Below are 12,225 nucleotides of genomic sequence, written 5' to 3' on the forward strand. Positions count from 1 at the left end.
TCAGGTGTAGAAAACAATATTTACTCTCAAAGTAAGGAGTCTACTGCCCCTCTGACATTACAATACCACTGACTATACATGTATATATTTGACATTCAATATTATTTTATATTAGTTTCATGTGTACAGTGCAGTGATTAGGCATTTATATCATTTATGAAGTGATCCCCTGATAAGTCTAGTACCCATCTGACACCATACATACTTGTTACTGTATTACTGACTATATTCCCCATTCTGTATTTCACATTCTGTGGCTATTTTGTAACAACCAATTTATACTTACTAATCCCTTCACCTTTTTCACCCAGCCCTCCAACCCCCTTCCCATCTAGCAACCATCAGTTTGTTCTCTGTATCTATGAGTCTGTTTTGTTCATTTATTCTGTTCTTTAGATTCTACATATAAGTGAGAGCATTATATATCTATTGGATGGCGTTTCACTAAGAAAGTTGCAGATTCCAAAAACATTAAAAAGTTTCTGACAAACTTGGGAGTGGTGCACAGGGTCAAATCCTAAACAGCTAAAGGTGATGTCTGTATTTTCCTCAGATTCAGTGCTCTAAAGAAGTAGGGTGGTCCAAGCTTCATTCTGTTACATCCAGATGCTCTGTGATCAGAAGGCATCATGCTCCAGTATGGCAAATGGAATTTACCAACATCTTTCCCTTTCCTTTACCTATTCTAAAGGCTGATCAATCCATCTTTAGTGTGAGGCTCCTGAAGTTAGCCTAGTTAAAACTAGGAGGTGATAGAAGAAGAGTCCTACTCCATTCATAGCCCCATAGGTCTGCTAATGAGGTTTTATTTAAGAATCCAGCCAGCAAAAATGGATGCCTTGTTTCTTTCTCTTTTCATTTTTTTTAAATTAAAGTTTATTGGGGCGACAATTGTTAGTAAAGTTGTATAGATCTCAGGTGTACAATTCTGTAATACATTATCCATATATCACATTGTGTGTTCACCACCCAGTCAGTTCTCCTTCCATCACCATATATTTGACCCCCTTTACCCTCTTCTTCCACGCCTCTCCCCCTTACCCTCTGGTAACCACACCTTGTTTCTTAACCCAGAGTCCTTTGGGGATTTGAGAGTAGACCCTGGGAGCAGCAGTAATATGAATAGAAAGAATACAACTGTGGTTTCTTTCTAGAGTTTCTGCCACATAACTTTCCCATTTTATTTGGTAAGTTTTCTCCTAGTAAGTACTGATAGACCATATTTTTTTAGACATTCAACAAATATTTATTAATCATCCGCTCTGTGCCAGGCACTATTCTAGGCCCTAGAGATACTTCAGCAAATACAATAGGGCAAATAAAGTGGACATCCTAGAACATACCCTAGTGCTAAGTTGTAAATTAAATGGTGTTCTGCCAAGTGCCTTTTGCTCATGATGTGTTAAGTTAACCTTTGACTTGTAAGATACTTTATCTCCTCAAAGGGCTTGAGAATTTGCCTTCATGCTTTTATTATGTTTATCGCTTCCAATGAAAAAGGAGGTGTATGTGTGGTAGGGAGGGAGGGGAGCAGTGACTCAGAGTGCACAGGCTCTTATTTCTTTCTCTTTCTTAATCTGCACTCAGGTAATTTTCTCTCACAGGAAACCTAGGCATGGGAGCACGTACCTAATTGGATCTGACTGTACTACTGCAATTACAGTGATTTTGGAAGTTAACTTTAATGAAAATATGAATTCTTACTCTGAAAGACTAAGTGCTTTGGTACTCTAGTATAGGAACTCCCAGATGAAAAACAATATAGTTACTATCAGCATTTTGCCAGCTCTCCTTTATTGTTGGTTTTCCTAGTCTCAAAAAGAAATCCGTATTATTAATTGGTTGATATATTAACTTTCCTCCCTCTGGAGCCATTTTTGTTTTTTTTAAAGAATACAGAATTGCCACTTCAGCTTTATCTTCAATAAGTTTCTATTTATCTAAAGAGACATTATTTCTGAAGCTACCTTACAATTTTATGTTTCTGTCTGAAGAGAAGTAGAACATCTTGTATGGCATTCCATTTGGTTGGACTGTTTCCATCAGTGAATAAGAGCTTCAGTTGCTGAATAATTTTCAATATCTGCTCTCTGCCTGCATTTTGACCATAATGTTGCAATATCTTTTTCAGGTTTTCAATTCAAAAACGGCCGAACTACTTAGTCACCATCAAGTGGAAATAAAACAAGAGTTTCCAAAAGAAGGGTATGTTTCCTAATTTAATATATAAAGATAAATCACATTTATTAGTCCATCTCACCTCATTGCCCTGGGGCTTTGTAAAGTAAACTTGGCTGAACACACTCCTGTGAAGACTTAAGGGATAGGTATTAGTCAAGAAAAGAAGCAATAACTTGGTAGCTCAGCAAAACATGTGGGTAACTGATGGCTTAGGAATTCAGTGATAGAAAAGAAGGGGATGATATAGTAAAGTAAGGAGGGCAGTGTTAACTATTGGAAATTCAACATTGACTTTGAAGTCATTTACTTCTGTGTCCCCATCATTGCCAAAGTGCTGCTTTGCTGATTTGAATGTAAGGGTTTTTCCCTTAAACAAAGATATGTATTTTAAAAAGCATTCACGTATCTAATACTAAAATCATCCTATTTGGGAATAATGTTCATAAGTAGTAATTGTGAGTACATGGAATGCTAAGTATATTTAAAATTTATTGATGTGTATGATACAACCACTTTGAAAAATTCTGTGTCAGTTTCTTATAAAATCAACCATACATCTACAGCATTACATCCTTAGGAATTAATCCAAGAGCAATGAAAGCATATGTGTATAGAAATACTTATACATGAATGTTTATAGCAGCTTTATTCATAATAACCCAAACTGGAGATGACCCAAATGCCTGTCACCGGTAGAGAGGAAAGGCATTTGGAATTTCCTTGCTACTTGTAGGTCCTAAGGTAGGATTCTTTTAGCTTGTATCATTTCTACTTTTGGGTTTCCTCAGTCACCATTTATTTCTCCCACGTTTCTCTTCCTTGTCATTTATTATGCGACTTTCAGTTCTGAGGCCCTGGTACCTTACCAAAATTGCACTGGAATTGGGTCTGAAAACTTCAACCAATTGCTTGTCTACTTGAAATAGTTATTAGAACAAATTTAAATTTCCCCCTAAAATCTAACAAAATGTTTTGAGAAAAAGTGGCAAGAGAGATTAGTATACTTACTTGAGTTTTCAGAATTCCTTTTGCTTCATAGATATCAGTCCACCTAGAAAAAAACTAGTGAAACATACATATATAGTTTATCAATTCATCAAACCCATGGGATATAAAGAACTGGGGAAGTAATTTCTTATTGGAGTTGAAAACATGATTTAAAAATAGGCAGAATATTTGCTATTTTGTGACCTGTTATTATTTGCCTCCTTTTGAATGATTAATTACTGCATGAAGAATAATACAAATGTAAGGGAAATAGACTTTTCTTTAAATCATTTCTTTACTGTTAGGTATTCTTTGCTTTGCTTATCTGATTTTAATTTATGTACCAGACATACCATCATAAGCGAATATTTCTAGAGAAATAAATTGCAGTTGTATTGCTTTCTTCTGGACTAACCAAATACATTCTTTTGTTCAAAGATGGGTGGAACAAGACCCTAAGGAAATTCTTCAGTCTGTCTATGAGTGTATAGAGAAAACGTGTGAGAAACTCGGACAGCTCAATATTGATATTTCCAACATAAAAGGTATCTTAATAGAATATTTTACTCCATGGTATGATTATCTCAAGCTAATTAATTAATTAATTCAGCACATAATTGAGTGCCTATGCAGCCCTAAGCGTTTCTGTGGGAACTGAGGATAGAACAATAAACGGGAAGATTAGGTCCCTGTTTTGATGAAGCTTTTATTTTGGTGGGAGTGAGACTAACAATAAGAGCAGACAAATGAAACGAACTTCAGATGCTGATAAGTCCCATGCAGAAAATAAAACTGAGTGATATGGTGGTTGTGCCTAGAGAGGCTTACTTTTAGACTGGATGACCAGAGAAGTCCTTTCTGAGGAGGTGACACTTGACTTAGGTGTCAAAGGCAAAAAGGGGCCAGCCATGCAAATATCTGGGGAAGAGTGTTTGAGGAAAAGGAAGCAGCATGTGTAAAGGTCCTGAGGTGGGAATAAGTTAGGGACATTCCTAGATCAAAAAGAAGGCCTGCATATCAAAAGTAGAATAAAAGAAGGGCGAGGGGTGAAGGTGGGTAGTAAGAGCTGAAAGCGGAGAAGTAGATAGGGCTTGGTAGCCATAGTTAGGAGCTTGGATGTGATTATTAGTATCACAGAGAGCCATGAAAAAGTGTTAAGCAAGACAACAGGGAATGAGAATCTGATTTGCGTTTTAAAGAAATTCCTGACTTGCTATGTGGAGCAGTGTGGGGAATGCACAGTAAAGGCAAGTGTGGACGCTGGGAGACCAGTGTGGAGACTGCTGTGGAAGTCCTGAGAGCTGATGATGACTTGACAGACAGTGGTAGCAGTGGAGGTGGAGAGCAAGGGCCAGAAGTTGCTGATGGATTGGATGTCAGGGTCGTAGAGAGAGTAGTGGGGTATGGGGGGGGGAAGGCTCAATGATGATACTTGGGGTTTTTGCTGGAGCTCCCGGATAAATAGGGATGCCTTTTACTGAGGAGAGAAATACCGGAATAAAGAATAGCAGGGGAGGGGGAGGTTGTTTCAAATCAAAACACTTTACCTCTAAAATGTCCCTGAAATACTGTTTTAGAGTGTTAGACTATTACCGTGTTACCCCGAAACTAAGACCGGGTCTTATACCATATTTCCCCGAAAATAAGACCGGGTCTTACATTAATTTTTGCTCCAAAAGACACATTAGGGCATATTTTCAGGAGGTGTCTTATTTTTTCATGTACAACAATCTACATTTATTCAAATACAGTCATGTCATCTTCTTCCGGAACATCGTTATAACATGCTAAATGCGTCTGCCTGGCTGACGATCTTAACGGGCTTATTTTCGGGGTAGGTCTTACTTTCGGGGAAACACGGTACATAACTGTTAATTCCTAGTAGTGTTAATAGAGTATCAACCTAAGTTTGGCTTTGCATCATTCATACAGGGAGAAAATAATAACCCATCTAATCATCTAAAATTGACATACTAGTATAAAGGCATAATGTGGTAATCGCCATCTCTTTATAGTTGAAATTTTTCAAGTTCATTCAAGGGCTATTGTTTCCTTCATTAGGTAGTTTAACTCTATGTAGAGGAAACCATCTATTGGTGATGGTGGTGCCTTGAGATTCACCCATCTTTCTTGGCTCTAAGATTTACCAGCACATCTGAGATAAAACTTTGATTTTTTTCAGACTTCCCCCTATTTGTATAAATAAAACTTGCTTTAAAAAGACTAAACATAAAACCGTTCATTCAGCAAACTCAGAGTACCTACTATGTGCTGGGTGTGTCAGGGAAACAGCACAAATAGCGTCATGCAACTAATAGTCAAGTGGAGGAAACATTTTAATCCAATAATCACAATAATTGCAAATTAACTGTAATAATAGTTATTTCTGTTATTGCAGATTTTTAAAAGAAATAAACAGCCACGTAGATTTACTATTTTGTTGACAATTTTTTATATCCTACCCTCATTATATTCCTACATCTAAGTGGAAGTGCTTCAAACTTCTTTTAGAGCTGCATTCACCAAGTTTTAGATAGGCTGTGCAAAGGGATTGCCAATCATTTCCTTGAGTTGTTCTCACAACTTTCATAGTCTAAACTGCATAAACATACAAAAGGCATTTAGCAGTACACTCTGCTGAAATATCTATTACCACAGATGTAAATCATCTAGGTGGCTTAAAGCCACAGCCAGGCTGTAGATTCCAGGGTGATCGGCCAAAGATTTGACATCATTCTACCCCCCTTATAGGTAAGGTAGACTGCGGAGCCTTGGCCTTCTGGACCCACTCGGGTACCATTCCCTTTTCTCTTTTTTTGTTTGGTGTATGTGAAAATGACGCATACCTTCTTTCCCCTCTATCTTAATTCAGTTCCTTCATGCCAAGTAAAATTGGGTTTCTTGCAGACAATCAAAATCCAGTGAATAGCTTCCCAGGATTCTCTTCCAGCCTTAAACACATCTCTATGACTGGTTTCTCCTAAGGTCACACGGGTATTATGCAGTGCCTCTGAACTTTTTTCAATGTTCTAATCTCTTACAATTTTTACCTTGAAATCCTCTGTTTTTTAAAGAAAACTTTTCCAAGTGTTAATTCCAACACATGTGCTTCTCTTAATAGTTCCTAATTTTAATTCCCTCTTCCTCAGAGTAAACACATTCGGGTTTTGTAATTCTTCACTTTAGCTCATCTGTTTAGGAGCATATGAAAGTTACACACATAAAATATATATCCTGGCCTCACAGTCTTTTAGTTACAGATACTATAATGACTGGCATATGTAAAACCCAATTTGTTACTCTCTTATCTAGCAGGTGTTCATGCTTCACATACATATTCTTTCTCAGGGGTATTTTTCTTAACACTGAGTGTCCCTAGTGAAATTAACTAGTTAAATGCTACATTCAACACCTCTAGTTAAATTTTGCTTAAAATTGCCTGTGAAAAGTTACCACAGTTAAGAAAATACACTTAGAAAAAAGCCTTTGGAAATATTCCAGGATGTTATATTCCTATAATATACCAACTCCAGGACGTTGTCTTGATTCAATTATGGATGACGGGAATCCTTATTTAAAAATAAAAGCATAATTGGTCATTGGAACACATTTAAAACAAAAAACTAAAAACAGAGAGCAAAATAAAAGCCTCAGAGGAGGCCTGGGGCTATTAAAAGTGCCTGAAGGGAGGGGTATCAATGTTTTTAAGAAAATAGTCTCTGGAATGTGTGTGCTTGTAGCAAGTTTTAACAATTGCAAATGATAAATGGGAACTCCAACTTCCTGCTGGGAAGTTCTACGGGAGAATGAGGTGTCTGAGACCCCTGAAGTGACGGAAATGCCTTTGACTCTGTTGAGTAGGCGTCACCCAGGCGGTGGAGGAAAGGATGTGGCCATTTGTCAAACACTGAGATAACTACTTTTGATACAAGAGAAACTAATTGCAGAGAATGCTATGCTCTCAGCTTTGAAACAGTTTATGTGGTGTTTTGATTGTATCAGGTGGGAGACGATGAATGAAGAGTCTGGTATTGGAATCCTTTTTTTTTTTCTCCTTTTTTTTTTTTCTCCTGAAGAACAAGTATTTAAAATCATGTAGATTAGTGACTCCTTGATTCAAATACTAGTGTAATTTAATTACACCATAAGGGCTTAATGATAGTTAGAAACACTATTTTAGATGTGAAAACTGTAAATTAAGAATATATCAACATATGTGAATTTTAGTTTATTTCATTTTTATTCTGACATCATTTTCTCATGGATAATATACGCTTTGATTAGCATAAATATGCACTCATTCTTAAAGTAAAGTGAATAAAGTATTTCTTTGTACTTTATAGTTCCTTCAGTCCAGTGACAGGCAAACAGATCAGCCCGACTCGCTAAGTCAAGAAGGAAAGAAGCCTATTTACTTGCAGTGGGCTCATGTGTGCTGTTTAGCTAGAGAGTGGACTTTAATTTTGGAGGCATTGTTCATAGGGACCTGAAATCAACAAGCTTTCTGACAGCTGAGGACAACTAAAACCAATGAAACTGGAATTTGCAAAAGAAATACAATCGGCTATGATGAACTCTTTAATGATTATCGGGTAAGACTATAAGTGAATCACTGTTCAGCTGGAAAACCTTTTTTTTTTTTTTTTTTTTTTTTTTTAATTTTATTGGGAAAGGGGAACAGGACTTTATTGGGGAACAGTGTGTACTTCCAGGACTTTTTTTTTCCAAGTGAAGTTGTTGTCCTTTCAATCTTAGTTGTGGAGGGTGCCATTCAGCTTCATGTTGTTGTCCTTTCAGTCTTAGTTGTGGAGGGCGCAGCTCAGCTCCAGGTCCAGTGCCTTTTTCTAGTTGCAGAGGGCGCAACCCACCATCCCTTGGGGTAGTCGAACCGGCAACCTTGTGGTTGAGAGGATGTGCTCCAACCAACTGAGCCATCCGGGAGCTCATTGGCAGCTCAGCTCAAGGTGCTGTGTTCAATCTTAGTTGCAGGGGGCACTGCCCACCATCCCTTGCAGGACTCGAGGGATTGAACTGGCAACCTTGTGGTTGAGAGCCCACTGGCCCATGTGGGAATCGAACTGTCAGCCTTGGGAGTTAGGAGCATGGAGCTCTAACCGCCTGAGCCACTGGGCTGGCCCCTGGAAAAACTTTTATTTACCATACTGGAACTAAAAACTAAAGTGGTTTGTGAGGTTATCACTATGGCTCAGGAAAATAAAGCACGGGACCAGGAGACAGGGGAGCTGTGCTTTAATTAGTTATTTACCACCCCAGAGCTACATAAGCTGCAATAAGTCTCTCTCCCTCATTTGCAGCTAGGTCTGCCTTCTGTGATGTCGAGTTCTATATAGGCAAGCAAAAGCTTGACCTTTGGCAGAGCCAACTCAATAAATTACCTGGGAAACAATTTGTAGCACAACTGGCTTTGTATGGAGGAGTGGCTTATGGAACTCTTAGGTTGGCAATTGTTGAAAAGGAAGTGCTGGGTCACTGGCTCAGGTATGGGTTTCACACTGGCCAGACACAAAAGAGTACAGAGCAGAGATCAGCATGTTCAGTATTCTAACAGACCAGTTAATGCAAGTGGAAGACAAGTCACTTGGACTGGAATTGTGTGTCATTTTCACATGCACCAAAAACAGAGAGAGAGAGAGAGAGAGAGAGAGAGAGAGAGAGAGAGAGAGAGAGAGAGAGAGAAATGGTACCCGAGTGGGTCCAGAAGGCCAATGCTCCGCAGTCTACCTTACCTATAAGGGGGTAGAAGGATGTCAAAACCTTGGCCGATCACCCTGGAATCTACAGCCTGGACATGGCTTTAAGCCACCTAGATGATTTACATCTGTGGTAATAGATATTTCAGCAGAGTGTACTGCTAAATGCCTTTTGTATGTTTATGCAGTTTAGACTATGAAAGTTGTGAGAACAACTCAAGGAAATGATTGGCAATCCCTTTGCACAGCCTATCTAAAACTTGGTGAATGCAGCTCTAAAAGAAGTTTGAAGCACTTCCACTTAGATGTACGAATGAAATGAGGGATAAAATGTGACCAATAAATCAGATAGAAATAGCTCTAGGTTACATTCTGAATACAAGTTAGAAGGAGCCAATAAAGGAAGGTAGCGTGAGGGGCATAGAATGGTGACTTAAGGATTGTGGCTAAGGAAGCAGCCAGTCTGTTTATGGAACATTAATGTAGTGGGGAGGAATAGGAGATTGTAGTCAACTGTGAAGTCATCATGAGCCCACATTGTAAAGTTACTCCTTAAAGTATCACGTTCACAATACTCCACTTTAGGTAGCAGCCCATGGCCATAGTCCCACTGAGGTTTCTGGCCTCTGTTCTGCCCACAGTGTTGCTGGGGAATTCCTTTATGTGTCCTGCTTAGCTCACTCCCATGCTCTGCAACTCTACTCTCTCCTCAATAATGACAATGACTAGCAGCAATATCATTTATTGAGTACTTACTAACATGTTTCCGCAAAAATAAGACCGAGCCGGACAATCAGGTCTAATGCGTCTTTTGGAGCCAAAATTAATATAAGACCCACTGTTATATTATTATGTTATTAATATTATATTATTAATATTATATTATTATATTTATTATATTGTATAAGACCCGGTCTTATAGTAAAATAAGACCGGGTCTTATATTAATTTTTGCTCCAAAAGATGCATTAGAGCTGATGGTCCAGCTAGGTCTTATTTTCGGGGAAATACAGTATATGCCAGGCACTGTTTTTAATATGCATTAGCCCAGGGATTCCTCACTGTAACCCTGTAAACTGGGAACCATTGTTTTATCCCCATTTTACAAAAGACAAAAACCAGCCAGGGTCATGCTGCTAGGAAGCAGAGGAATTGGGGTTGGAATCCCAGCAGTCTGGCTTCAGAGTCTGAGCTCTAGGAATAATGCCCCAAACGTGCATTCTACCTTCGCTAAGCCCCATTTCTGCAGACAACCTGTGTGCTACTTCACAGAGAAAGTTGAGGCTCTAGGGCCTTAATGCCTCAATTTCCTCTTCCTGTCTAGATCTTTTGCCTCCTTTGGTCCATCACAAGGAAAGCAGTCTCCTTCTGCCCTCCTTGAGACTCCTCCCTCCAACTGGGCCTTGATCCCATCCCCTCTTTCGACTCCCATGATCAAGACCATGTCCCACTGATTCCCAGCTCCCCCGCCCCCCACATTCTCCTTTCTCTTCCTTCTTTAGCCCAACAAGCAATTATGTCCTCTATTTCTTCAAAAGCACTCCCAAATCTCTTCCTTTTGTCCTGTGCCTCTAAGTTTCCTTGGAGTAGAATCTCAGTCATCTTTGTACCTCTAGGAAAGGTGTTAAACAAAGTAAGTAAATCTGCACTGGATAGAGATTATTTAGAACAGGGTCCCCCTTAGCTCTGTGTTGTTGGTGAGGACATTCCTATTGTTTTTCTCTGGGTGTACAATTTGAGTAATGCAGATAATTGCTTGTTCCTAGGAGAGGTGGACCAGGCCACATAGAGTCGGAGGCAGTGGAAGAAAATTGGATTGTTTAGCCTAGACAGGGGAAGAGAAGCCTTGAGGGACGAAATATGTTTCAAGTGTGAAAGACTGACATGTGGAAGAAAGATTAACCTTATTCTGTGTATCTCCAAAGCATGTAGCTAAGATCTGTAGGTGGAAGCGACAAGAAAAAGGATTTTATTTTGAATAGCAAAGCTGTGCAGTAGAGATTGCCTGCCTGGAGAGACGTAGGGAGTATCTTGTCACTACCAGGGCTGTTTGAATGGTCACAGGACAGGTGATTCTAGAGGAGATTTGAGCTTAAGATGTGTTGTTGATTATATAGCCTTTCAAGGTCCACCCTAATCTCAAATTCTAGAATCGCTCAATTTTTTTTTTTAGCCCAGTGCTATGGGCTGCATAGTAGAATCACCTGGGAATTTTCAGAAAAAGTACTTATTGTCAGATCCCTCCTTAGGTCAGATAAATCAGAATGTTTGGGCCAGGGCCTGGGCATTGGTATTTTTTAAAAGCTCTCCAGCTGATTCTAATGTACAACCAAGTCTGAGGACCTCTGATTTAGCTGAATCAAGCTGAATTTAATAAGTTGGTATGGATTCGTATACTATTCATAGTGACTTCCTGTAACTATAGCACTAAGTTGTATGTAGGTCAGTATAGTGGAAACACCATCAAATATTGTACTTATGCCTGGTTCAAAGTTGTATGTCTCGTATCATATTAAAATACAGAAATAAAACTGAATTTCTAACTAACCATAACATGCATTTGCCTAGCATGACGGATCTTATCTGTGGCTATTTTCATAACACGGACACACACACACGGAAAGAAATTTCTCGTAGCAATTAGTAAATAAATGAGGTGATTGTTGGCGTCAGAATAATAAATTGGGTATTGTAAATTTGGAAAGTTGTTGCATTCCCTTTTTATAAGGCAAGCTGGGAGACTTTCATTTGGATTATGATCTGGGTGTATGTCATTCATGGTGTGCTGGTCGTGAAGCAGGAAGGAGTCTGTAGTAATAAAAAGAAACACTTGACATAGGGTGTTCACTTTTCCTGGGGCCACTCAACAAAAATAAACTCAATACCATTACAAATGCTGCAAATGTTTCTTTGAATTGTTGTGTTTAGTTGTGTCTGTAAAAAAGCAAAATGAGAACTATTCTGAAATAGTTTTCTACTTTTTTAACTTTCTACTCCCTTCTGCTTAACTCTTTTCAAAGCTATTGGTGTCAGTAACCAGAGAGAAACCACTGTAGTCTGGGACAAGTTGACTGGAGAACCTCTCTACAATGCTATAGGTAAGCTGTAGTGCATGGATGTCAAGTCCAAGGCCTTTCTCCACTTGCAAGTATTATCATACTAAAATATCTGGCTAAAAAAAAGCGTGCAGTCATGATTCCTATAATCTGATGGGATGGGCAGAAGAGTCCTCTAAGAAATTCGTTGTTATATATTTACCATTTTCAGATACTTATTCACACCTTGAATTAACTCTTTCCCATGCTCTCCCCTTTTCCTGATTATTTGTATCATACAAAAATGGGTT

At 38.8% G+C, this 12,225-nt stretch overlaps 1 protein-coding gene across 8 annotated transcripts in view; it reads left to right on the forward strand.

Moving 5' to 3' along the window:
- Positions 1 to 12,225, forward strand: part of GK (glycerol kinase) — a 67,725-nt gene that overhangs the window by 10,205 nt on the left and 45,295 nt on the right. For all 8 annotated transcript variants that reach the window (XM_074324212.2, XM_019710555.3, XM_019710550.3 and 5 more), the window contains exons 2-4: positions 2,132 to 2,205; positions 3,607 to 3,713; positions 11,900 to 11,977. In XM_074324212.2, the coding sequence (XP_074180313.1) occupies positions 2,132 to 2,205; positions 3,607 to 3,713; positions 11,900 to 11,977 (259 nt within the window). The remainder of the gene's footprint in view (positions 1 to 2,131; positions 2,206 to 3,606; positions 3,714 to 11,899; positions 11,978 to 12,225) is intronic.

This window comes from Rhinolophus sinicus, chromosome 18 (genome assembly GCF_057876585.1).
Source record: "Rhinolophus sinicus isolate RSI-liver-muscle chromosome 18, RSI-T2T, whole genome shotgun sequence".
In the NCBI taxonomy this organism is placed as follows: Eukaryota; Metazoa; Chordata; class Mammalia; order Chiroptera; family Rhinolophidae; genus Rhinolophus; species Rhinolophus sinicus.